Source organism: Trachemys scripta, chromosome 10 (genome assembly GCF_013100865.1).
Source record: "Trachemys scripta elegans isolate TJP31775 chromosome 10, CAS_Tse_1.0, whole genome shotgun sequence".
Lineage (NCBI taxonomy): Eukaryota > Metazoa > Chordata > Testudines > Emydidae > Trachemys > Trachemys scripta.
In genome coordinates this window covers 6,263,871-6,291,815 of record NC_048307.1, presented here as the reverse complement: position 1 = coordinate 6,291,815, position 27,945 = coordinate 6,263,871, and the positions used below count along the sequence as shown (strand labels likewise).

The window sequence follows — 27,945 nt, the reverse complement described above, 5'->3', positions numbered from 1 at the left end:
TCCATCCCAGAGCAGATTCACTACAATCAGCGTTGCCAATTTCTGTTAATACTCATTTGTAGTGAGAATAATTTTTTATGGCCCAGTAAAATACCATTAGTTTTCCCATCATTATCAGTTATTGTTCTATCAGAGCATTTTCATCCTGAATTTGCAAGGATGCCATAAAGTGAGATGCGCTATCATGACGATTCCAATTGACATGGTGCATGCATTGCAGTGAAACCATTCAGTATTTTTAGTGTGTCCCAGTGGATAGATTACTGGGACTCAGGAGGCCTGGCCTATTGTTGGTGGGTGAGTCACTTCATCAACCTGTGCCTCGTTCTCCCCACCTGTAAAGGAGGAACAATGTTCACCACCTTTGTGAAGCGCTTTGAGGTCTTTGGATGAAACGTGCTATATGAGCGCTAGCTTCAAGAGGATATTTGGCTTCAGAAGAGTTTCAGTAGCTTAAGGAATCAAGTCTTTCCCTTCAAAGTTCTTGATTCATCAAAACAAAACAAAGGGCTCACCTACATGGCCAGTTACTGCGTGACAAGTCCGGGTGTGAATCTACCGCACACCAGATAGCTGCACAGTAACGTCCCAGGTGGACACTGCTACAACACAGTGAAAGTCCTGGAATGGAGCTTAGCTTACTGTGCTTTCAAGCAGCAGTAGCCAAGCGGTGTACTTGGACTTCCACTGTAGATTCAGACCATGGCTTAACTCTTAATAGCTTGCCATGAAGACAAGCCCAAACCCCACACATCCATTTTGCCCAGTGTGAAAGTACCGGAGAGGCCTCAAGGTCCGCAGCAATCTTAAGACTCGAAGGATACCCAAAATCTTAGCCCCGCCTGCTGATGCCATGGAGACGATAATATCAATGATGGATACAAAGACCAGGACCCCATCCAGGACATTCCAGCTGCTTTGGAGATAGGTATTTTCCCCAGAGAAGAAGCCAAGGGCCACCACCTAGAACCAGTAGGAGAAAGATATTTAGGCTGTGGCCTCATGCCTTTTGCTTATTTGCTGTACATGATGGACGCTGACGTGCAGTGAAATACAGCTCATCTTAGCTCTCAGACCACAGAGGCCAGACCTCATTGTGGGTTGGCAGGTTTAGCGCAGACACATAATTACCTTCACCATCATCTCAGCAACAAAGATTGCAGTGAAGATGTAATTGGAGACACTCAGAAATATCCTCTCCTGTAAAACAGAAATCAACAGCTGGAGGCAAGTTATTTAAACAGCAGAAACCCAGCATCCTCCATCCCGCGGGTTCCTTCCCCGATGTGGCTGGGGAAAAGTTATTGTGGGTGCAGAAAAAGGGATGGGGGGCTGCTCACCGTGCTGTGGGGGTCAATATCGGGCCTCTCCAGTGCAATGGTGATGCAGTTGAGAAAGATGAAGACCAGAACCACATGGTCAAACATTTTGTGGGCTATAACCTTCTGGCACATCGCTCGAATCCTGGGGGAAAAGAGGCAGAAAGGAAGAGGTCATGGCCAGAAGCCAGTCTGGGTCAGCAAGCTTGGAACTCACCCCTCTGACTGGGATTTCCTTTCTTGAGAGACTCCTTTAAATCCTTTGATGGTAACTACCTCAGCGTGCTGAGATAGGTCCTTCCTGTGCACAGTTTGCTGCACTCGTTATCAATGAAAGAAATAACAATCATAATTTTAACTGTATTAATAAGTCACCTCAGCTTCCTGCCAAGGTGCCGACGGCCCCGTCCAGTGATTCTGCCTATCACAGAAACGTTACTTAGAGCACAAGGGTCCGACTTTGGACATTCTCACTCAGTCCTTCCCCATCCAAGAGTTTTGCCTACGGAAGGGCTGACTAAAACTGGAGTCTGGAACAGCCCCTCCTGTGGTAAAACCCACTCAAATGGCTAGGAGAGAGAAACACAAGCCCTGTGAGGATTCCCTCACAGAATTCTTCCCCCTCAGTCGGGGCTGGGTTTGTCCTGCCCAACGGAATGAGCTTCTCCCAAGCCCCAGTTTTCAGCTGCCAGCCCACCCAGTGGACCGGGGTTTCTTACCGATTCTGAGGAGAAAACAAGTAGAGGGACCAGTCTTCATGATTCTTGCACCATTCCGGTTTGTAGGGCTCCAGGGCTTTACGAATCCTGTAGCAGTAACTCTGGAGAGAACAAAGAAATTGCTCTTTTCTTTAGTTTTCCCAGCTCTTTAGCCCACGGGGTCCCTCTGCCCTTCTCAAACGACCCTCTGAATTCTTTGCTCTATAGGTGGTTTCTGGACAAGGCAGTGTTAGGTCTTCATTTTCACAGCCAAATTCTATCTGTGTCCTTATCTGGCCCCCATTACCACAGTAAAGTGACGTGCCAGAGGTCCAAATGGAGCCTGTGGCCAAGCCAGGAATTGCACTCAAGTTTCCCCGTGTCCCAATCCAAAGCCCTATCCAAAACACCATCTTTCCTACCCTCCCATCAGGCTCGCAGAGAAATGAATAAGAGCCCCACACAACGGAAATACTGTACACGTGCAGTCCAAGGTAGAATAGAAACCTTGCTACAGGGCAATCTGACGCTCAGACCAGCAGCTGGGATTGGGACTGACGCTGACGCAGGCTGGTAAAGATCTAATGCTTTTTCTCTGCATGAGGAAGGGAAGCTTCCATGAACCCTACATACATGGCCAAACCTTGAAGCCCTTACTCCCTCAAAGCTTCCCCCAAAGTGAGCGGGAGCTACGGGGTGCTCGCTGCACTTGAAACCAATCCAGTCATATTTTGTCTCTTCATCTTCCCACCAGACAGAAGGACTGAGGGACTTCCAACTTTCATGGTGTTGCACTAAGTGGTTATTTAATCCCCCCAGGTCTATGAATTTTTTGAGCATCCGCCTAAACTCCCCTATCCAGAGGCACTGAAAATCCTGTTTTGTTTTTCACAATACCAAAATGTTGTGCCTAAGCTACCTAACCGCGTCACTGTAATTACATCGACACCGGTTTACGTGCTGACCCTCCATGCTGGCTGACATGAGGCCAGTTTTTCTATTTCAGAGATGAGTCTGACTGTAGCGTTGCGACTCCAGTCTGAAAACTCAAACCGGGTATCAGCAGTGAATGGAATCCTTTGAGCTTTATCCTCCCTTCACGGAAACTCTGGAGCAAAGTCCCTGAAACAGGAATCAGGCTCTGGAGAGGTCACAGTGGAGGGTTAACAAACATCCAGCTTGGTGCTGGAGAGCAGCTGAGTTAATGCTGCTCTTGCAAAGGGCATTGCAAGCTGCTCTGGGCCACCCACCAAGCCGGGACATGCCACACGTCACCTCCTCTTTCCTTGGAAGGTGGAACTTTCTGGAAGTTGGGAGAACAGATACAGCAGGTCCAGAAGAGCTGACAGCCAAGATAGGGCTTGCAGTGCTGAGAACACAAGGGAAAAGATGGCTGTGCCCCAAGGGGGCTGTGCACAGAGAGGTGTGACGCTTCCCTGGAGAGGGAGCCAACGGCCTCACACTCTGCACTGAGCCTAGAGAAGGGCCTGTGTGGCTGACTGAGTCCAGAGGAAAGTGGGGGTTTCTCCATTTCAAAGTGAAGGGTAGATTGGGGCAAGCCCAGAGGGAAAGGGCTCCACATTTCCGAGCATGCCTGGGAGAGGACCCATGTTTCACAGTAAGCCTGGGGGAAGTGGGGGCCTGAAATTGATAGCAAGCCCAAGGGAGAGGCCCCAGGCTTGCAAGTGAGTCTAGGAGAGAGGGTTCTGCATTTCCAGCAAGCCTGTGACGGAGGGGTCCCACATTTCACAGCAACCCCAGGGAGGCCCTGCATTTTGGCGAGAGCTGGAAGGTGGAGGTGGTGGCTGTTTCCAAGCAAGCCAGGGGCTGATTTGCATGTTCAGATACAAACCACGGGCAATGCAGGTGCCTTTGGCCAGGTGCCACTTTGCGAGGTGTTGTTCATTCAGAGCACAAACACAGACAATGCAAAGCGAAGTCACGGAATGAAATGCAGCGACGTAATTTTCTGTGACCTGCAGCCGCTGCGTTCCCCACCGCTCTAGTTAAATGGTGGGTTGGGGACAGAGGACACATCTCTGTACTGATGCCTGGGGGTGAAATTTAGTTGAGATGGGTCTCAACCGCAGCCAGGGATTGTAGCTCACCCAGGTGGGTGCCCATCACCTGGACACTTCACCTTGCCTACAGATCAGACAGTAACAGAACCCCCCCTGTTCGCAAACAAAACTCTTTGGGAAGTGGATGCCAATTCACGAGGAACTGGACTCTTTCATCTACACGAGCCAGTAGGTGGTAACGTCTCTGCCCAGGATTTGAACAAGCATCTTACAGGGGAAAGGCTCCCTTACCCCCAGGGCTGCCCTATCCCCACGGCAACTTACATCGTCCATGTCGTCGTCGTAGTCCAAGAGGTCGTCCTTGTGGCTGTCGATGCGCAGGAAGAACTCGCTGGGCACATGCACCACTTTGCCATTGCAGTCCTGGTACTCTGTGGGCAGCACGGCCATGGGGTTGATGCTGAGGGAGTGGCGCATGGTGGGGAGCTGGAGAAGCTCAGGCAAGTCCAAGGAGCTTCTGTAATCCAGGGACTCCGCCCGGCGGTGCAGGGTGGCTCTGCTGACAGTGCTGGACTTGGCATCATCAGAGTCATCATCCGTGCTCCCTTTCCCCTCCCCAGAGAGCAAGGACTCTCTTTCCCCAGACTGGTTCTTCTTTTTGAGGCTTGGGGCCCTGCCGAGGCTGTTCCAGCTTGAGCGGCGGCTTCCCCAGTTGCTGTTGGGTCCCCAGTTTGCACACGGCGAGCTGCGGAGGCTGGACTGAGAGATGGGAAAAACACATGAGATTTCACCCTCAAGCAGAAGAGGGAAGGAAACGGCTCAGAAGGAAAGGAATTTAGCCCAGCAATTACGGCACAAACTGCCAGGCGGCTCCAGAGACAAGACAGTCATTCAGTTAAGAGCAGACAGGGAACATTGCAGGTGTTGTTAAGGGCTAAGAAGGTAAGTTCATGCTGCTGGACGGGGCCCCACACTGAGAAGGCTGGAGTTCCAGTTGAGTGCTTTGCTGCAATCTCTCTCATCTCCTTGGCTCCCATATACCTGGGTACCCAGGTGAACCCACATCGAAGGTGTTCCTTTAAAGTGCACCCTCTGCATGGGTAGAACCCTTCGCAGTGCAGGATTCTTGAATCCCACGTAGGTTTTAAGCACCCAGGGTCCTGCCTGTGCAGGCCAGCCACATTAGAAAGGCGCCAAGAAGGCTTCCATAGGACTTCCCCTTTTCCAGAATGACAAAAGCTATTGATTCCCCCCCTCCGAAATTACACTCAACGCACTGTGGCCTGGGGTCTGAGTCCACATACCTGACTCAACACCCGTCTTAAAACATTCCCCATGTAAACTGGGCACAGCTAATGAAAATTCAAGGCCAGCGCCGCATCTGCTCCAGATCTATGCTTCTCACGGCAAGCGGAGGAGCCCAGCCAAAGAGGATTTTATGGAATCCCCTCGTGGGGTCACAGAGCCCTTTTATAGAACACTTGGTGTAGTCCTGTTTTTCAGAGAAATCAGTTACAGTGGGACTGCTCGACACCAACTTGATGGCAGGGCAGGGATCAGTCACCGGAGATACATTCTCGTGTGTGTCCGTAAAAATCACACAACTGGTTCCTAAGGGTTTGTCTCTCATTTACCCTAACTAAGATCCCTGTACACCACTCTGGCAGCAAAAATGTGTCCAGCCCTAAGACCCTATTCCCACCACGTAATATTTTTTTAAACACCTAAGTGATTTAGGTGTCTAAATCACATTGGCTTTCAATGGGTCTTAGGCACCTAAGTGCTTTTGAAAATGTTACCCAGACAGGTTTCAGAGTAACAGCCGTGTTAGTCTGTATCCGCAAAAAGAAGAACAGGAGTACTTGTGGCACCTTAGAGACTAACAAATTTATTAGAGCATAAGCTTTCGTGGACTACAGCCCACTTCTTCGGATGCATATAGAATGGAACAGACTCCAAAGAGAGACTGCTGAGCTAGAATTGATATGCAAACTAGACACAATCAACTCCGGTTTGAATAAGGACTGGGAATGGCTGAGCCATTACAAACATTGACTCTATCTCCCCTTGTAAGTACTCTCACACTTATTATCAAACTGTCTGTACTGGGCTAGCTTGATTATCACTTCAAAAGTTTTTTTTCTCTTAATTAATTGGCCTCTCAGAGTTGGTAAGACAACTCCCACCTGTTCATGCTCTCTGTATGTGTGTATATATATCTCCTCAATATATGTTCCATTCTATATGCATCCGAAGAAGTGGGCTGTAGTCCACGAAAGCTTATGCTCTAATAAATTTGTTAGTCTCTAAGGTGCCACAAGTACTCCTGTTCTTCTTGTTACCCAGACAGTAGCCTTATTTTTCCTTAAATATGTACTCAAATGGACTCCCCCCCCAGTAAATTTCTGATGATCATTATTTTGTAACTGCAATTTGCATTGCTGAATAGTTCCTGGGACGAAAGCGTTCGAGGTCAGAGCAGCGAAGCCTAGAAAGAAATCTTTTCTCTTAACGTTTTCCTTCCGGCACAGAAACAGAGCTGACTGCTTTAAGCATTCGCGTTAGTTTCGATTAAGGTTCATCTCAGTGCTGTTCCATTGGGTAGCTGCTTATGTCCTGATTCGAGCCATGAGCCAGCAATCCCATGTAAACCCAAGACAAACTAGAGAGTCATCTCTGTTTTCTTTTCAGAAGCATTACCCTGGCTAAGCATCTTACCAAAGGTGATAACGGTTCTACCTCAGCACGTTGCATGAAGTGCATTCATGCTCCACTGCTTTGATTTCAACATGATATTGAAGTTACGTAGTGAAAAACAGGGCCAATAAGCAGAGCTAGAAACCCGTTTTTATCCATTAACTCTGGTCCTTCTGTATTCACGCCTTCCCACCCACTGCCCTGTTGTGAGTGCAACAAAATCTACGGCCTGTTCAGTAATTCCAGCCATCTCTCTCCCCTCAGATGGTTATTCCCTAAGGATAATCCATTATTTCAGCTCTTGGTTTCTGTTTGTTCCCCTCACGAAGGGGCCATTGTATAATAAACAAGAACCGAGCAGAACAGCCGTACGAGGGGTGAACAAGCATTCAGATTCCTTCGCAGTCATTCCAAGACGGTTTATTCCGGCCTCACAGGTGGGCCTCACATCTAGCCAATCATTAAAATGCCACAAGGAATTAGGGCCCTGCAGAGCCACCACCCCTTAGTTCCGCTTGACAGATGCGTTGCTCATCTCTGAGACGCCCGGGGGCTGTGCAGTCATCTCTGAGACACCCTGCTGTCTGATCTCATCTTCCCACCGATCACTTCATTTCCACCACCCAACCCAGGGTAGGAAAAATTACTGCTGAGTGGCAGTGCATCATGGGATAGGTAAGTCACCACTATGTATCATGGGAGATGTAGTCCAACCAGGGAGCTGGGCCAACAGAGGGGAATGGGGACTGAGGGACCCAGAACTATAAATCCCATCAAACACGGTGACAGGTCAGGCCGTGCAGAGATTAATGTCTACCTGAAACAAAACATTATGACATTTCCAAATCAAAATTTTTCACATCTTCTCATTCGGTGATAGGTTTAGATACTTTGAATTTTTGTCTGAAAACAAATTTGAGAATTTCCCACAGAATGGCAATTCCGATTCGCGATCAGCTCCGTACACAACCTTGATACGTTACCAAACCCACCCAAAATGTTAAAAGAGCATTAAAGGTTGCAAAATCAAGTACTCAAAAATTAGTAAATGCCAAAATGAAGATTGCCAGTGTGCAACCTTAATTATGTCTTTTTGTGTGTATGCATTACGACACCGTCTTTAATTACATGATCACTTACTATTTTTTCCCACAGGACCCCTGCCTCATTCAGTGCACAGGCTGGACCTGCTCTAGGGATGAGCCAGGGCTACCAGGAGGTTGCTGTCTGTGGGAAAGCCTTTTCACAAGGATGACAAAGGGCAAGTCCATGACCCACCCCCTGCTAAATTTCAAATCCTAGCTCCAAAGCACGGGGACACTAAAGCTGGTCAAAGAAAAGGTCACCCGAATTTTTTAACATGGGAAGAAACAATGTATTTTTTCCCAGCCTCCCTCTCAGAAATGGCTAAACTGTTTTGGTTGCAATTTCTCAAAACAATTCAGCCTGAGGCAGATACACAGCATGGAAAAGTTCAGCCCAAATGGTGAGAGTTTTTCAAAGTTATATGCAATTGAAAACAGGGTCTTATAATGGGAAATATTGGGCAACCTTAATCAGAGGCAGTGCTACCAGCCCTGCTTATAATATTATACATTTATATCTCCCCCTGTGTTATATAAAAGGCAGATAATAGGGGGAAACTGCTAATACTGGTAACATACCAAGGACTTTTGATCGTAGCTCAGTGGATCAACTGAAGCATTGCTCCCTCTCCTTGAGTCCACGAAGGTGTGCACCGAATCCATGTGCGGCGAGCACTTTGGCGTTGGCATGGGAGTAGCAGCAGTGCGCATGATGATGGGAGGGGGTATGCTCGCCCTGCCCTCCACGTGACCGTTTGGGGTGATGGCAAGGGAGTACATCTTCATCTCTGGAAAGAAGGCGAGCTGCAGTTAGGCCTCCGCTCAGGAGCTTAGCTGAGGACTGCAACCAGCACTTTTAAAACGGGCAACCCCCGTTTGTCTCCTATTGACTTCACTGAATGGAAGATCAAATTGAAATTCCTTGGTGCCACCAATGCCAGGTTGGTCTTTCATAGGAGATAGAAGGCCAAGCACAGGAGCATTCAGAAGGCCCAATCTTAATAATAATCCCTAGCTCTTACCTAGCACTCTTTATCAGTAGATCTCAAACGGCTTTAAAAAGGGGTTGGTATCATTATCCCCACTTAACAGATGGAGGAAGCTGAGGCATGGTGAGGTGAAGTGACTTGTCCAAGGTAACTTAGCAGGATAGCAGCAGAGCCAGGAATAGGACCCAGGTGTCCTGAGGACCAGTCCAGTGCTCTGTCCACTAAGCCATCAGCATTTGCTGAGTTAGAAACTCATCCTGGACTACACAAGGAGTTTCAGGTGCGCAGGAGCAATCAGGATTGGAGTTGTGGATTGTATGGCTATTATTTTCCCCCTAAGAGAAACGGCTGTTCGTCCTCATGTGTTGGCCAAATTACAATCTGGATAAATTATTCTTCTCTTCCTGTGGTGCGGAGATTTCATGATTTGTAAAGGGCTTTGGATTCCTTCGGGGCTGAAGGCACTGTACAAATGTGCCCTGTAATCGTTAGTCATCCATTCCAGGGACAGGAAATGCGAAGGGTTTCTAAACATGCATTCATTTATAGGAGCAATCCTTATACAACAGAATAATTGAATGAACTACTTTTCCCCGATAATTGCTGCTAGTTAATAAAAAGGAAAGGGAGCAATTACATCATATTGTTTCAGCTCTATGGCAAGGGAAAATGGACCTCTCCTTGAGACACGGCAACACAGCATCAGATCTTTTCAGAAAGCAACAGAATGTACTCGTTAAAAATTGCAGAAACTGTATTCCTGATGAAGATAAACAAGAATCTATATAACAAAACTCCTTCTGCACTACTGAGTGCAGTAATACTCTGTCATCAAAAGCCTAGATTCAAATACAAGGTCTGGAGTCGAGAGCAACGCTTAATCTATTCTGTCTCAGTGGATTTCGGTTAATGATTGCAGAGTCTGCTGTCTGGGGGAGGGGAGAGGATGGGACCATCTGCCATACGTAGGAGAGAAGAACAATTTTACACTGGTACAGGTAGTTCAGGAAATGATTCCACCTCCACTGTGCTGAGAAAGCCAAGGGTTTTATTACCCTTGCTAATTCTCCTCTGATGCTTGTTTTTGTCATGCAGTGCCCTTGTCTTTTTAGCATTAGTTTGCTTATTTGCTTATGCACAAAGAGCCTGAGCATAAACCACTGAAGTCAATAGAAGCTTTGCCAATCACTTCAAGGGGTGGAAGATCAAGTCCCAAATCTGCTAATCTGCACCACACAAGAGCCTTCTGTCTATACACCTTTTACAGGCCAATGGGTTTGTAATGGGATCATTAATGCCCTTATGTTGTTTGTACACATGATGGCATTTAGGAGGTTTATGGAGACTGGAAATGGTCACGTTATTCCTTGTCCACAGTTTATTCTGAGAATTCAGCCCTTCGCTGACAGAACAAGGAGCAATGGTCTCAAGTTGCAGCGGGGGAGGTTTAGGTTGGATATTAGGAAACACTATTTCACTAGGAGGCTGGTGAAGCACTGGAATGGGTTCCCTAGGGAGGTGGTGGAATCTCCTTCCTTAGAGGTTTTTAAGGCCCGGCTTGACACAGCCCGGCTGGGATGATTTAGTTGGGAATTGGTCCTGCTTTGAGCAGCGGGTTGGACTAGATGACCTCCCTTCCAGCCCTAATATTCTATGATTCTATGATTCTATTTGTGAGCTCCCTGAGAATAAGTGGCAATTTCCTTCCTGCCCTGAAATGAGCCTGTTATTCGAAGTGGTTCTGCAAACAGTTTATACAAAGGAATTTCAGCCTGTGGATTGTTCGCCAACCGTCCGCAGGGAAGCTGAATTTGATAACCCAATATCTGGAATTTTCCAGTTGAGCTGAATGACTGGGCAGTTAAATCACCTAGTATTGCTCTAGCTCTCTCAACTGGGAACCCCAACCATTCAAATACTTCTGTTTCTACCTGAAATTAATTCCATTTGGTCGCCAAATGACTGTCATTTCATTGAGTCAAATGAATTTTGGCTACAGGCCCGAAAGACACTTTAAAATTCTCCTAACAAAACCCCACGCTGAAAATTAAAAGGGGACGAGATGTAATGTGACCAAATAGCCAATACAGTTTAATATCTGAGGCAAGGATATATTGAAAAGCAACACACGTTCTCTCTTCGTATTTGTGAAGACTGGAAAGTCTTTTTCATAGTCGAAACACTTTTTGAATAGTTGAAAATGCAAAACTACCGCCCCACAGGCATAACAGCCAGGTGAGTCACTACGTGAAACGTACTGCCCCCAAGGGGAGATAACAGGGATAGAGCTCCCAAATTGGAGATTCCCAAACTTTTCACTAAGTTGTATTTTGTCTCTTTTGGGGACCCATTGCACCTGCTCCTCCCCCTCCCCAGCCCTCTAGTCCCAAGCCCAAGCCTCCTGGTTGGCTCCCCCTTCTGTGCCCCAGCCAGCCCCTCTCTCCCCACAGCCGGGCTGCAATCGCTACCAGGCTGCTGGCTGTCTGCTCGCTGGTTTCGGCAGCTTCCTTCGCACTGCACTTGCCACGGAGATCCCACCCCCTCCCCATGCCTCTGCCTGGGGATGTCACAGCACCAGAGAGGGGGGTGGAAGGTGGCTGGGGAGAGGGAGTGCTACCATGCCCACCTGTTGGGTTGGGACGCATCATGTGGGAAACACTGACCTAAACAATTCTACAGGCCTCTGGAAGCAGAGTTATAACATAGCTATGCACACTGCAGAAGGAAATTCAAGCTTATTCCTACCTGTTGCACAGAGGTCTTTCAGCTTCTCAATATCCTCATCAAAGTTGGCAGAGGTCTTGTCCTCATCCGTGTCTGACTTGTTGGCATCACCCTGCAGGGAGGTGACAGGTGAATTTAATGTTTGATTAGTGTTTTGCTCTTGACCAAGAGAAGTTTTCGAATAAAATTCCCCAGATCCCTTTAAGTTACTAATGCCAGACCAATGGCTGCCCACATACTTCATCCCATCAGAAAGGCCATGTCATCTCGTGGGTAGAGCATAGACCTGGGCCATGGAAGAGTATGCTTCGAGTTCTAGCTCCTACACTGACTTGTTGAGCGACCGCTGGCAAATCTCTCAACCCGGCCGTGCCTCACTTTCCCTAACTTGACATTTGCAGCTGTTGGATTGTTCACTAAAATGGGGACCATGAGACTTACCTGTTGTGGGTATTAATCAAGTAATGTTTTGAAAGCTGGGGCAGGGACTCTCTCTTCGACTGTGTTTGTACAGTGATTGGGGCCTTTGGGCACTATCATACTATATGCGCTAAGCATTATTATGTGTATTAGAACTGCTTTGAAATGCCCTTATACAAGATATAGCTACTGCCAATGCTGCTGCATTCACCTCAGTGTCTAGCATAACTGAACAATGAGTCCCATCGCAAAATGTAGAAGTGCTGTTACCATCAGAGACGTGACTAAGAAAATCTGGCATCACGGGGTTCCGTATCTAACCTCTCTCTCCATGATCCCAACTCACAAGCGGCTGGGTTTAGATGTCAAAAGGGTATTTTTCTAGCTGCCAGTGCTGAAAAACTCAACCCAGGGATCTGAAAAATCAAGCCATACCCTGTCTTTCATCCTGCCTCGTTATAAAGATTCTGCAATCAGAAGCCACCTGGCAGCATTGTAGGATGAGGTAGAATAGAACCTCGCTTGCTCTTCCATAACTGCACCTGCTCTGCAGGGCTGAGATAGTCCTGGGAGTTTATTTATGTCAGTAAAGTCAGCAGATGTGGCTTGAAGACAGAGAGAGGGGGTTGAAAGTGAAGATGATAACCACAACTGGAGACTTAAGACTTGGGGGCTTTATGACAACTGAGTAACCACCTTCCTCCAGCCTATTTCCACTCAGGCTGGGCAGTTAAAACACTCTCTCCTTCCAAAACATCTGCCTATCTATTTGTTTTTTTAAAGATCAGTATTTAATGACAGCCAGTTTGTTGGCTGACTCTTGCCTCAATATCTTCAGCAAACAAACACAGATCACGGCATTTCACGATGGAGAGCAGGGGGTCTGTGCCTCGTGAGGAAACCTCTGAGCAGCAGCCAGTGATTTTCATCTCTGTGCTGTCAGTCTGTTATCTCTGTGAATCAGGCTGGGCTCCCCAGCGGTTTGGAAAACGATCTTGTCTTTATCCTTCATGCTGTAACATCTTTCTTGCCTATGGTGCATCTCATGCAGGGGGCCTAGTTAACAATTCTGTCTAGTCATGTTGCTTTTTGTTGCACATCTCTATACTGGAATATTATACAAACACCACATGGAAAACCGTGCAATCCTTGGAGGAAACAAATAAACAATCATTTATTACCATAACAGGTAGGGTGGGATTTTCAGATGCACTCAGGGCTGAAACTCAGCTGGTAGAAGGTTGTAGCTCCACAGAGCACTACCCCAGATAGGGTGACCAGACAGCAAGTGTGAAAAATTGGGACGGGGGTGGGAGAGGGTAATAGGCACCTATATAAGACAAAGCCCCAAATATCGTGACTGTCCCTATGAAATTGGGATATCTGGTCACCCTAACCCAAGAGGACTCCTGGGAACTGTGCTGGTGATCTGTACCTCAGCATTGGCCCAGCTCTGTGCCCATTGAAGTGGATGGAAGTTTCACCATTTTGTTCAGTGGGAGCAATTAGGCCAGTACTGAGTGCTTTTGTACATCCTCCCCAATATAGTCATGAACAGACCCCGGATTAGACACTTTGGTATCCACAGCAGTGCTACAGCACAAGTGGTGAATGGACACGCACGCACACGCTGCCCCATCATGGACCACCTCTAGCGTGGAAGAATAATTCAGTCTTCACAGTCTCTAGTGTCTCCTTCTAGACCGCCAGCAGGAGGGCCAATGGTGACAGTGAGTTTGGGATTTGGGACAAGACCCTTGATTCCTTTTACACACAGGGCCCTGACCAGCAACCGGAAGATTATGTTGTTGAGAGGTTTGGCATGCCAAAGCCGAGCCCTCAGCCACACAATCCTCTTTGAAATGTCTTTACCAGATTTGAACACGGGTTCTTTGCTTTCTTATATCCAGGTATGCTACCAAAGAGACTAACCTAAATTCATTTAAAAGGCTGGAGTACAAATGCTTGTCTTGTAAAGTTCTCCTAAACAATTTCATCCTGTGTGTGGTCAGCAAGACAGAACTGCTCTGGCAGGCTGTCGAACCGACCCATCGAGGCTACAGAGAAGTTGTGCAAATTGGTTTCTGTAAGGAGCACAGTTTCTTAACTGGTGCCTGTACAAATCCACCACGGTCTCAGCAGACACACACGGCTCTCCCCAAGGTGGTGATGAACTTGATTTCTTTGGCAGTGTGTTGCTAAGTGGTGCAGCCAGAGCAACAGGTTAAAAGAGGGGATTGAGTTCCTTTGTTCATCTTTTTTGTTTCATGGATGACGAATTAACATACAATAGCTGTTAGATCTGCATAATTTTGGAAGCTCTGGGTGGCGTTGTACAGCAGATTTGAGATCGTTTTCCAGTCAGTCAATCTGGAACCTCTACGTGACTCAGCTACACAAGCATAAGTTTTGCCCTTTTGCTCGTAGTTCTGCAGTCATACATGCAAGTCAGGGATGCTCTACACGAAGCATGACCTTGTGGATTTCCGTTTCTATTCTCTTTCTTTGATGTCCCTATCAAATTTGCACCATTCGTAAGTCAAGATCTGAAGATCAAGCTGGGTTTTTTCTGCCTCTGACAGCATCATCAATAGAGGAATCCCTCAATCAAATTCAGTTGGCAATTTTGTCAATGATACATAGGATAGAACAGAACTCAGCTTGTTTCCTTAGCTGTAGGGGAGGGCCAACAATAGCAACCCCCCCACAATTCTATCAGTAAAGTCAGCCCTCGTGACTTGGAATCAGGGCCGGCTCCAGGGTTTTGGCTGCCCCAAGCAGCCAAACAATAAATAAATAAAAAAGCCGTGATTGCGATCTGTGGCGGCAATTCGGCGGGAGGTCCTTCGCTCCGAGCGGGAGTGAGGGACCGTCCGCCGAATTGCCGCCGAACAGCTGGACGTGCCGTCCCTCTCCGAAGTGGCCGCCCCAAGCACCTGCTTGGAGTGATCGAATGACTAAGAAGGGCCCATTTGTATATAACCACCTTTCTGACCGTACTCACATGCAGTGTCAAAGAAGAAGAGCAAGGCAAAAGATCTCAGACAAGTTCCTCTGCAGTACATGACTTTATGTGGATTCCTGTTTAAAAGACTTTTCATATTTTGGCATCAACAGCTAGTCAACGAATCAAAGAATAAAGCCGCAGGAAAATAAAAAATCCTCAGCTCTGCTGAATGCTTCTCCCTGCGAGTTGCAGCCAAGGAAGATTTGCCAGTCTTTGCTGTATAAAAACTAGAGCTAAGTTATTCATTTATAAGCACGCAGTTTGATACGAGGCCTCGTGGCTGAAATATGGCTCTGGTGGGATTTCTCTAGTGCATACTGTACCTAGCTAAGAGACAATTGACAAGCCGATAGCCATAAGCTTTGCCAAGCCCCCTAATGAAGGAAACCAGAAAGAAAAATGCACGCTACAAATTTAATTGCTGGGGTGGTTGGGCTGTTCTGATGCTGGCTTTAAAGACTGTCTCTCACACATTTAAATCACAGTCTGTAACAGCTCCAAAAGGAGCTATTAAACACTAGCAAGAAAACAGGGTCCATTTCGCTAAGACTGTAATTACATATTTATAGAGAATATTGCACAAGGCTACCAATTTCTGTCTTCATATTAGCACGATTCAGACGTTTAGAAAACAAGCAGGAGACAGAACATTGTGGAAAGGTCAGGGTGGCTTTTGCAACAAACAGGTTTGCTGAATGGAGAGAATTTTCTTTTTCCCAACGCAAACCCCACATTATTTCCACAGCAAGGATTCAACCTGTGACCTCCGGAGCTAAAAAACATGAGTTTTGATGACCTGAGCTAGTAGACACAGTAGCTGTTAGCTGTTAGCCCAGGCTGCGGTGGACTCATAGTATTTCAGCTACTAGAGTGGGACAGAGAGCCTGTGAGTAAATGAGTGTTATATTTGGTAGTCAGAACACAAGATGGTAAACCAAGGGGGTTGTCGGTCATGCTGAGGGGACAAATGAATAGACGCGAGAGCCAGAGCATTATATGTACAGTATTATATATTACTTAGTCCTGCCTTGAGTGCAGGGGACTGGACTAGATGACCTACTGAGGTCCCTTCCAGTCCTACACTTCTATGATTCTACGTAGGAGATTGATTGTGTAGGGCTTTGGGGAAAAGGGGAAGGTGGTTACATTTGCTTCAGGAGGTAAGGGGAAACCAGAAAAGATATTTGAAGTGGAGCTGGACTTGTCTGGAGCCATGGGCATGTGAAGGGAGCTTTAGTGAGCTGACCTAGTATAATCCAAGGGAGAAGAGGACTATCCTTTAACTTAACTCTAAGTTACAAACTAGAACTCTCTGTCTCCAGCCAGGCATTTGGCTGGGACCCTTACCAGACTCGCTTAATGCATCATTATTTGTTCACTGAAGTCATCACAGAAAAATATATGGGGCAAATATGATTTTTCTCTGCTTGCTCTCTCGTATTGAATGAAACAGCTTGGAATAAGCAGAAGTATTATAAATCCCCAAGACAGTTAAAAACGTTCCCAGGCAGAGTGGCTAACGAAAGCACCGATTTCCCCCCCACACACCAAGACTAGCTCGTGAATAATTCAGGGCCCATTCCCCAGGTCCTCTTCCATTGTTTGTTTTCGTCAATGACAACAAATTTAAAGACAAGTGTCTTATCAAAGACGGGGAGCTGGGGCCTAGCACACAGGGATTAAAGGGTGTCAATGAAACAGCAATAGTGTAGCTGATAAAGTTGAATGGGCAAGGAAGGCCTCTCTCCTGCCTGCCTGGGTACGGAGCATGAATGTGGACTTGCACTTAGAAAAAAACAGGTGAAAAGTGCAAAGTATGACTGGCTGGGTCTGCCTGGCAACATCACACAGCTGCATCTACTCTACACCCCAAGCAGAACACAAAGGAACACTGCTCAGCGGACTCCTGGATTTCAATTAGCTATTACAATTTTTGGCACAGCCTGTGCACTTCATCTGGAATAAATAAATAAAATAAATTAATGGAGATATCCCATCTCCTAGAACTGGAAAGGACCTTGAAAGGTCATCAAGTCCAGCCCCCTGCCTTCACTAGCAGGACCAAGTACTGATTTTGCCCCAGATCCCTAAGTGGCCCCCTCAAGGATTGAACTCACAACGCTGGGTTTAGCAGGCCAATGCTCAAACCACTGAGCTATCCCTCCCCCCCATGTGTATGACCTCTTGTCTCTGGAACCTGCTGAAGATCAAAAGGCTGATACCAGGGGCCCTTCCCCAGCATAGACGGCTGGCACACACATTCAGCATTCTTATAATATCCTCAAGCGTCTTCTCCGAGGGCCGGGAGATGTGGGGCTGAGACACGCTAATGGGCCCTGAGAGACAGGAGCTTCAAAAGCAGCACGAGTCATGAAATATGGGCAACATTGCAGGAATGAACCAAGGTGAAGAATGATTTAGGCAAAGGCAAACACAAACACATATCATTCAAATTCTACCTATTGTAACAAATTTATAGCGGCTTAGGACTTGGTGGTAGACGCAAAAAATAAAACTTAGATCCTTCAGCTCCAAAAAAGAACAGTCCTTGCCTCTTGAGTTCAAGGAGAGCCTCATTAGCAATACAGGGTCTCTGAAACACATTTGAGCTATTCTGATTCCATCTAACAGTGGGCAGTGATACACACACATAACAGTATTATTATTTGTATTCCCACAGCATCTAGGGGCCCCTGGACTCCACTGTGCTAGGTCCTGTATGAACAGAACAAAAAGACAATCTCTGCCCCAAAGAACTTACAGTCGAGGTACTCAGTTCCTTTTCATATATTACACTCCCGCCTCAAAACACATCCAAGCTATGGGAAAGTCTAGATTGAAACTTTCATTCATTTCTATTTGGCTGGTATCTCTGAAACCTCCTAATGAATGTTCTGGGTCCAGTGTTGTTAACTATGTCACCGTGGATCGATTTAGCAGTAGTAAACCTTTTACCCCCAATCGGGGATATTGCAGATTATGTATTCCTTATGCCACCTGATCTTAAACCAAACTTTGCACCCTCGATAATCTGTACGTTATTCCCTGATAACCAGAAACTTCTATGCTCAAACTCTGTTCACTTTTTTTTTAACATCATCTTAATAAAATTTTTAAATTTGTTCTTACAGCTAATGTGTTCAGCCAATTATCTCAGACTGCCTCCCCCACCTTCTTAGGTGCTTAGCACTCAAACTGTCCCCGATCAGTTGCCAGTTTTCAAACCCTCTTCAACTGGCTACTGCTATGATGTAGCTGTCCGTGCAAAAAATCTGTAGCACACTGCAAACGGATAACATGGGGAACAGCTTCAAATGAATGGAGTTCAATATAAAAATCACCACCGCCAGGGTTACCGCACTGATTGGGTTATTCATTTTTAAGCTACCATTTTAAAATGTAAATGAATCGGCTTCAGACTTGTCAGCCGGCTGTATCAGGGTCCAGGCACTTTGCAATAGGCTTTGGGTCCAGATTGCTGCCCGGCACGTGTGACTTTGAAGACAACTAACACCTCAGAACAAAACGCCAACCTGCTGGGACACACCAGCCAGATTCTCCATGAACACTGGTAATTCCTTCTTTTTGGGCTGATCTTGCTTCTACTAAAGTCTGTGGCAAAATTTCCACAGACTTCAATAGAAGCAGGGTCGTGCCAGTTGTACTAAGAGGCAAGGATGCGAAGCGTTGTAGCATCCCCAGCTACGTGCACGTACCACACAGATCCGTGATCCCGAGAAAGCTGCTTTGTGAGTCTGGGAATAAACAATGAAGATAAGATCATTTTCAAACTAGGGCTCTGTTCCAGCTGTTTCTATTAATTTGCCTGTCCTGGTACTTATCAGGAAGCTGGGAAGGGACATTTTAATAATGGAAACCATACAGATCACCTTAAAGGGGAAAAATGTAGTTGTGACAGTTTAGGAGAAGGGTGTTTCTGGTGCATGCATATTTCAATGGTACTTCTCAGTGAACCGCAGTGTTGCCTCAGTGTAATGTAAGCAGAATAAATATGAAAATGATGAGATTTCTGGGGACAAGATGAAAAGTTATCAAAAATAATGAATAAATCAAAGATTTTCTTTCCCTCTCCACACCCTGGGAATTTAGAGAATGAAAATTGAAAACCATTCCTCGTTTTGTTTCTTTGTTCCATGTGCTTAGCGCTGGTTCAATATTCCAAAGCGCCAAGCAGCCTCTCTGTTCTTGCATGCCTTGGGATACCAGAAAAAAATCCAAAAATGTGATTCAAGCCTTTTGGATCATTATTTTCAACTTGAACGGAGGCTGGATGATTTTAGGTGAGTCTCAAAATCATGTCCGTGCCCTACTGACTTCACAAAAGCTTCTTGATAATATATTAAACTAGAAATGGGATCATAATTCTCATTTAAAACTCCATGCTACATATGGATCTGTCCTGCTCCGAAAGAAAAAACGGAGAAGAGCAGACTAGGTTAGCGGGTTCCAGGATTGACACTTGGAAACTTCTCAAAGCAGAGTGAGAAATAGTCATTTCTTTAAACTTCCTTACCCAAGATAAGGTGATTGGACATTATCCAGTCCCCTGGCCACATATACTGTTATAGCACTCATTTTCAGGTGGGGGTACATAAGAACAGCCATACTGGGTCAGACCAGTGGTCCTGTCCCCAGTACTTGCCACCAGAGACCATAGGTTCGTACTCAGAGTGGCGAGCCCGTCCCACCGGGCACATCCTATTTTTAGCATGCTAGCTCAATGAGAGCTAGCACGAAAATGTCTCCTCGAGCCGGGAATCTACATCCCCAACTCCCAGTGTAGACACGCCTGTGCAGGTGTGGCAGCTATAAATTCGAGCAAGGGGACACACCCACACTAGCACGCTAAAACCAGAAGAATAGTCACAGTGATGCAAGCAGCCAGTCGCCTCAAGTCTCGGCTGGGACCATGCTCTGGATGATTCAGTTTACATCTCCAACACAAACGGTAAACGTCCCCGTAGCGACTTGCCCAGGGTCACACTGGAAACAGGGTGGAGCGTGGTCTTGTGAATGCCACGCAAGTGCTCTAACCACTGGATCATCCTCTCAAGGATGGACACATCAGAGCTAGCCAGGCATCACAAGGGCACCTCATCACAAGCTTTATCACTCCTCCTCTGCTTATACCGGTATAACTGCATCCACCCTAGGACTTATGCCAACATAGCTATGTCAGTAACTGCCCCCACCCCCAACTAGCCATCACAGCGACACCAACTTTGAAGTGTAGACCAGGCTTAATTCAGTTTGGCCCTTTCCCCCATGAGCATTGGATTATCAATGTCCTGTCTTGTACCAGGTGGGATTTACTGGAGGATCTGGGGGGCCAGGTACTGTTGTGGTCCTTGGAGGATCACTTAGAGATAAGCTACTTCCCTACTGATGAAGAGCTCATGAGACTGAACCCCTTACCCATTCCCTACGTGCCAGTTCCCTGCCCCATCACTTTGCTAAGCCCCCTTACCTCTGCTTGGAAGCCTTCTACCAGGATGGCAACTAGGAGGTTGAAGAGCACGTAGTTGCCAAAGGTCATCAGGGCCACGAAGTAGAGTGCCGCCCATGAGGAGGTGGATGCCATGCCATTGTAGAGCACCACGTTCCAGTCTTCCTGGGTGAGGATCTGCATGGAGTTGGGGAGGAAACGCTTTCCGATTACTCCTCTCTGCTCGCCGGGAGCAGCTGGTTTAAAATGCACATTGAATCACTGACTTATCCCTTTCTCCTTTACAGAGGCAGCACCCGCTCTCCTTTCTGACCTCCTAGAGATCTAACCAGATGAGACCGCAAAGGATCTCTTTATTTAGATCTCAGCACATGAGATAGATCTGCAAGCTGCGGCTTCCCCCTGAGATACTTTTCTGCACTAGGTCCCCTGTCAGCTCACCTAGTAGCATTATGACCCACAAAGGTTGCTAGTTCAAATCTCCACTCTGGTAATGTAGCAGGTGCACAAGCAGTGAGTTCTACTACGTGGTGGGGAAGTTCCCAAATGATTACGTGTACTCTGGTGATCGGCTACCAGTTGATAGGCCTGCCGTGGCACCATCAGTTTTGTGCCAAGAGAGAGTCACCCTTTTTCAGGGCCACATTTTCCTTTCATCAGAACATTTTTTCTCATTATGAGTTAACTGGAGTTGGGGAAAGAAACCCAGGTTTTCCTCACAGTCATTGACACGAGGGATCTCCAGAAACTCAGGAAAGGAAACAACTGCTTGTTGGGTGGAAAAAAGATGATAAACTGACAGGAAAACATATTTTCTTTGAAAAGACTCGTCTGACTATAAGGAGCCTTCACAAGAGTCACTCAAGATATTCCTAGCCTGCCAATTTTTCCATAGCTGAAAAACCCAGGGATTAAAAAAAAAAAAAAGACGATGGTTTCTTGCCCTTCTTTAATCCAGACTCTACAATGAAGATGTCCTCTAGCACTGCTGTAAAACAGGAACAACGAGTTGGCGGCATCTGGGGGTGGGAAAGCATATTCGGCTGCATTTAGTCTTGTGCCTCCCATTAGTTCTGTGCCTCCCCTTAAGGTTATGTCCTTGTGCATCACGCTGAATCTAGTTACACACACGACTTCGAATGTTAAAAATAAATACATGAGCCGCTATTAAAACAGTATGAGCCTCATGAAAGTGATGTCAGTTTCCTCTCGCAATGAACTAAAATCTGTCTTTGTTTATATAGGGGAGAGCTAACATTCTGCATTATGGAGAGTTTGGATCAGTTTGCACATGGACTGCAACTAGGGTGACCAGACACCAAATGTGAAAAATCAGGACTGAGATGGGGGGTAATAGAAGCCTATATAAGAAAAAGACCCAAAAAACAGGATTGTCCTTATAAAATCGGGACATCTGGTCACCCTAACTGCAACTCATTTAATGAGGTGCATCTGTCCTGTACCTAGGAATCCTGCTTAACATTCCCAAGCTCTCCTCCACTATATGCAATATACATCTGTTGGTGGTTGTAAGGGGGCCATTAATATACTCACTCTGCTTCCCATTATAAGGGCTGATTTCTTAAGCAGAAAGACAGCTAATGTTACGGAGAGATACCTTCCTGGAAATTGTTGCTTTATTGCTCTGTTATGAAATATATGAGTCATTCCAATGATACCTTAGATCTTGTCTACACAGGAAAGTTGGCTAGTTTACATAGAGATTTTCCAGTCCTCTGCCTTGCTTTTCTTTTGTGTCACAGTCTTTACCAGTCCAGCAATCCTCATCCCAAATCCACTGTTTGTGTAGCCAGCACCTACAAAATTTGCTGAGCTAGATTGACCTGAGACAGTCTGTTCTTCCCCCAATTTTAAAACACAGTATTTTAAAAAAGTGAATTTCAGTGCTGGAGGAAGGTGTTGGATTGGTATCCTTGGAGACAGAAGTCTTCTGTTTATTCATGGAACAGGTACAGCACTGAATGGTTTTAGAAGCCTCCTTCACAATGACCGATATGTTTTAACCTGACTTGTATAATGATTGCAGCTGGGCAAAATTTCTTGAATTTTGGGCAAAAAAATGCAGATTTGGGTCAACTGAAACATTTAATGCATTCATATTGAATCTGCTGAAATGTTTCTGTCTGGGAAAAAAAAATTCCCTCAGAGTCAAAATATTCTATCTGTTTGCTTTTTCCTTATACCTAAAAAAATCAAGATACAATTTGAAACAAAGTTAAAAAAAAAAAACCTGAATGTTACAAAACGTTTTTTGGGGGGTCAAAGTGTTTTGAACGACCAGAATTTTTTTCCTACTTTTTAGTTTAATCAAAACTGAACTGAGAAAATCTGCTATTATTTGCACAAGTGTAATGATATGAAAGTGCTGCTCAATCTCTATTCCTTCTCAGGCTTTGGCCTTTGCTAAGAAGCGAGATCATTATAGTGGTGGGGTTTGTGACAAGGGCATCTGCCCACTCAGAGCTAGCCTGAGACCAGTCGATTCATTGGGAAGTACTGAAACAAACCTCTTTCATGGTAAGTTTGTCCAATTAACTCTGTGATGTTGTTAATGAAGTTTTTTTGAAAGGCAACAACATTTGTCTGCTTGGTAGAGAATAAAACTCATCAGCGGTCCCAGATCTTACCTGAAACACGGTCACAATGGCCCAGAGCAAGGAATCAAAATTCTTTCTGTCTGGAACTGTGTCCCCCGTATCAGTTTTCAAGCTAAACTTGCATCCAAAAAGATGCATGCCGAGAATGCTGGAGAGGGAAAGGAAGCGACATAGAAGACATCACTGCATGAGACACATGGTTTTAGGGAGCAACTTAGGGCTTTTGGGGGTCACTTTCTTTTCACAGCTGCACATTGTGGGTCTATTGATAGTGCTATCTGTGCTCCTGCAGGCAGGAAATGAGACCTCCTTAGAGGAGGACACCAACTACAAGGTGAATCAGAGCACGGGTTTGCTATATGCAACAAAGAGCCTTTCCAGAAGGTGAAAGCAGAATAGCATGACTTAGATCTAACTTTTTTCCTTATGTTCCTGCACTAACTCCCTGGTGAACCATCACCAAATGTACTGGTTCTTGAGGCCCCCAGCCTCTACTTGCCATTTCAGTCCAGATGCCTACAGATGACCCACCATTTCAGAGCCTGATGGCCTCTGGGTTCCATTGACCCAGCTGTAATACTAGTTGGTGAGCTTTCTACACCTTATGCAGCCTTTGACTGGGAATGGATGTTACTGGTCCAAGGAATTATGGATGACCTGGCTGAAGACTCTTCAAACAATCCATCTCCATCTCCAGTATCCTCTCTGAGGAATTTCTGGAGAGGGCTGTGGGTGCTGGAGGGGCTACTTTCCGTTCATTATATAGGACTCAGGCAAAAAGTGGATACCTTTGCTAAATGGGAGTGTAACAAAGCACATTTGACCTGTCACGGCTCAGGCCAACCAGGTCCCAGAAATTTTCCCAGAAAGGGATCTTCTATGAAAAATGGACCTTACAGCTGATTTGACCACTTCCAGGATCTTGAGAGGGTCACTCAATCTTCATTAACCATTCAGTCCTCATACTCTTTGCTGATAATGCCAACAAAGTGGCCAATTAGTGGCAGCTGCAATGGTAGCTGCTCCCCCACTTTTGAGTTCCTGCTATCAAACAGCCTAATGGATATGTGGTCAGGAACTATTCCGTATGACATAAGCATGACAAATATACAATATGCATGACAAATATACAAGTATGAATGACATCAAACAGAGAAAGAATAGAGAAAACAGCTTGGAATTACACAAACCAGGAGAAACATTCAGAAGATTTAACAGTTGACATAAATTGCTTGCGCTTTCTGAGTATTTAATAAAAAATACCATCTTCCAAGACGTTTGCCATAGGTATTGGGGCAAATTCTCAGCTAATTTATACTGAAGCCAGTGGGCCCACATCCATGGAAATAAGCGAATTTGAACCATCTGAGAATCTGGACTATTATTTCGAAAGTCTTCTATTTGACATGGACAGATGATCCCATGGAGTTGCTGGGAAGTGACTGCTGGTGCTACAGATAGTTGTCCACTACCAAATTCACTAAGACCAACAATCCATTTCATTTTGGCTACTAAACAGGCACTGGAAATGACCCCTGCTATTCTCTACAAGGTGGGGTAACATCAGAAAGACCATCAGATCAACTGCCCGCTTTGTCCCCACTCTTCCTCCATAGTTCTTCTTGCTTCTCTGGATCACGTATCCTCACTATTGACCTCGGTCAGAGTCAAACCTAGAACTCAGGGGGGCGCAGCTGGTGACCGGCTGCATGCCCTGTTATCAACCCCCTGAGCCACTCAACTGCAGACTAGTGTTAGTAAAGTAATTCCTGGACCCCATACTTCCTCCCTCTAAAACATGAAGCCATCAAGTTCCATTTGTGGCCAACTTCCTGCGTCAGGAATCCTGGAACAGAGGGGGAACTCTTGGGGAGGAGGTGGAGGGGGAAGGGAGAGGTGGTGCGGGGGCAGGGCGTCAGGGGAGAGGGGTGGCACAGAGGGGGCAGGTGCCGGTGCGTCCCCCCCACCCCCAGTTTTAGGAAGCTTCTGCCGCTCTTGTCCCGTGCCTCTCAGGAACTCTGGTGTGATTGTTTTTCTGTTGTTGTCGGTTTGTGTTCTTCATTTGTCTACACAATTACAAGGACTGCATGAACCACTGAGACCTCAAAGAGGTAAATCATCTGTTGAATATCGGCCTGTCAGTCTATTGTGAGCACTTCTGTCATCTAGGCTGCATGGCAAACATGCTCTATTGTCATTCTAATTTACATATCATTTAAGCAAGCCAAACAATTAATCCAAGAAGAAAAGCAGCACCCGCTGGTACCTGAAAATAAAGATGAAGAGCATGAGCAGCATGCAGAAGGTGGCCACGTTATCCATCGTCTTCATCAGGACCACCAGCTGGCGGCGAAGGGCGGGCATGAAGCGTACCAGTTTGAGGACTCTGAGCAGCCGAAAAGTTCTTAGCACAGAAAGGCCTCCATCGGATTGGCCAATGATCTCCCAGACACTACGGGAGCACAAGAGGGAAAACAACAAACTCACTGTCCTTGTCTGACTCGTAGCAGTTTGATGTACAGTACAACAAAACCCGTAGCTAACTGGATTGTGGGTAGCTCACCGGGTGTCTGGCCCAGCCTGTGACCTGGGATCAGAGAGCGCTGTAGGAACAGATGGGACTTACGAAGCTAGTGTGGGTGGGGGGAGGCCAACTTGTATATTTGCCTCTGATGCTCTGCCTCCTTCTTGACTTTGGAAAGTTCTCAGAATTAGCCCCCTTCAATATATATGCTCAATCTATTTCCTCTATAGCCAGTTTAGTGTTGTTTAACCTGCTTGTTTTCTACGGCATCTAGCGATAAAGTAAATGACTTAATGGTGTTCTATATGCATTGTTGGTCTGGACCATTGCAAATCAGAGCCACAAAATTTAGATCAGGATTTTGGAAGGCCCTGAAATTCCAGAGGGTTCAAACATGGGGGTTTTAGTTCAGCTTATTATTATAAAGAGATGGAGCCAGGTGTAAAATTGGGTTTGGAGTTTGAACAATCTCAGAGTTTGGAGTTGTTTGGATCTGGGACTTTGGTCTGGATCCCTCTCTAATTGTCATGACTTATTTCAAAGCCAGGGGCCCAGCCATCAGTTGGTATAAAACGGCATCCCACCATGGACGTCAATGACACTATTCTGATTTACACCGACTGAGGATCTGGCCTGACATTTTTCTTTCTCAAAATTAGAGTGAATTTAGCAGCCACGAAGCTCGGGGGATGACTGGCGTGGGCCAAGCCAGTTACAGCATGGACAGACGCAGAAGAAGCCTTTCCTACGCACATGGGCCAGCACAACCCACCCCAGATCTGCAGCATCCCTACCACTTGTTGGGAGCCCTCTGTAGTGGGCACCACACCCATTACCTATTGTATCCCACCTTCTCACAACGTTGCCCTGTTCCTGCCTTTCCAGGTCACGTATTCATGTATTTGTTCTGGGAAAACACTGTACTGCTGCAACTTGGGGTCGTTACACTTCTTTCCCCAGAACTAGTTCTGCTGGGTTTCAGTGGAAAATTCACCAGGACGCCAGATGTGCGGCAGAAATAGAACTCCTCGTCTGTCACGTCCATTTCGTTTGGACAGCACTTCTAAAGATATGACCCTAAAAGGCCAATATGCTCTTAATCCCACTGAGCTCTAAATTCAAACTAAACCACATCACTCCTACCCCCTGCATGACATGACTTGTCTAAAGTTTCCTGGAGCTACTTGGAGGCGAATGGTGGAAAGTATCATGCAGCGTGCAGTGACCTGATGATGACTATGATCCCGTCGAAGATGTTGTATGGGTTCTTGATGTAACCGAAGATACCAAAGGCAAGGAGCTTGAGGACCATCTCCAGGGCAAACATGCTGGTGAAGACAATGTTACTGATCTCCAAAGCGTTGGTCAGTTCGTCCGGCTACGAGACAGAAAGACACATAATCAAGCTGGTACATACGGAGAAACATGGAATTTTTTTTTATTATTCCGCATGGTAAACGCACTCATTTCCTCAAGGGATTTATTGCACTGTTTCACTTTGCACATAATAAAGCCCTCTGCAAATCCGTACATCTGGGAACAAAGGAGGCAGGCAGCACTTACAGAATAGGGGACTGTCCCCAGGAAAGCAGCAACTCGGAAAAGGATTTTGGGGCCCTAATGAACAAACCGCACAACATGAGCTCTCAGTATGAGGCTGTGGTAAAAAGGGCTAACGGCATCCATGGATAGATAAATGGAGAAGTGAGGAAAGGGAGGTGATTCAGCGGTGGTGAGACTTCATAGACAAACTTAGGATGTAGGCAGTTACATGTTTCTGTGGTTAAACACTTTGGGGGGAGAGGGATAGCTCAGTGGTTTGAACAGTGGCTTCCTAAACCCAGGGTGGTGAGTTCAATCCTTGAGGGGACCATTTAGGGATCTGGGGCAAAAATCTGTCTGGGGATTGGTCCTGCTTTGAGCAGGGGGTTGGACTAGATGACCCTCTGAGGTCCCTTCCAACCCTGAGAGTCTATGACTAATCCTGGAATACTGCATCCGGTTCTGGTGTCCACATTTCAAAAAGTACATTAAAAAACTGGAGAGGGGACAGAAGAGAGAGGCAGTGCATAAGAAGAACTGGAAGGACATTCTATCAGGTCTTGTAATAGAGCAAATGCCCATTTCTGTAGCACACACCATAATGACACTCATGTTTTGTCCTAGCATAACAAGATCTTTAAGCAATGCACTAAAATGAAGCATTAAGGCAAAAAGTCAGCAGCTTTGTGGGATGTGCCTAGCCAGGCTAGAGGTCTATCTGTAGCAGACTAAATGCTCTGAGTGTAAGGGGGGCTTTTCAAAAACACCCAAGAGAGTTAACAAGTACAAGGGCCACTGAAAGTCAGTGGGATTTGTGTTCTTAGCTGCCTTTGA

General features: G+C 46.2%; 1 protein-coding gene across 2 annotated transcripts in view; it reads right to left on the bottom strand.

The window, feature by feature from the left end:
• Window positions 1-27,945, bottom strand: part of CACNA1H (calcium voltage-gated channel subunit alpha1 H) — a 205,740-nt gene that overhangs the window by 61,021 nt on the left and 116,774 nt on the right. For both annotated transcript variants that reach the window (XM_034783486.1, XM_034783485.1), the window contains exons 9-19: window positions 26,796-26,947; window positions 25,312-25,497; window positions 23,076-23,193; window positions 20,449-20,604; window positions 11,555-11,645; window positions 8,400-8,608; window positions 4,363-4,797; window positions 2,039-2,139; window positions 1,341-1,464; window positions 1,132-1,200; window positions 779-963 (exon numbers count right to left, since the gene is read on the bottom strand). In XM_034783486.1, the coding sequence (XP_034639377.1) occupies window positions 779-963; window positions 1,132-1,200; window positions 1,341-1,464; window positions 2,039-2,139; window positions 4,363-4,797; window positions 8,400-8,608; window positions 11,555-11,645; window positions 20,449-20,604; window positions 23,076-23,193; window positions 25,312-25,497; window positions 26,796-26,947 (1,826 nt within the window). The remainder of the gene's footprint in view (window positions 1-778; window positions 964-1,131; window positions 1,201-1,340; window positions 1,465-2,038; window positions 2,140-4,362; window positions 4,798-8,399; window positions 8,609-11,554; window positions 11,646-20,448; window positions 20,605-23,075; window positions 23,194-25,311; window positions 25,498-26,795; window positions 26,948-27,945) is intronic.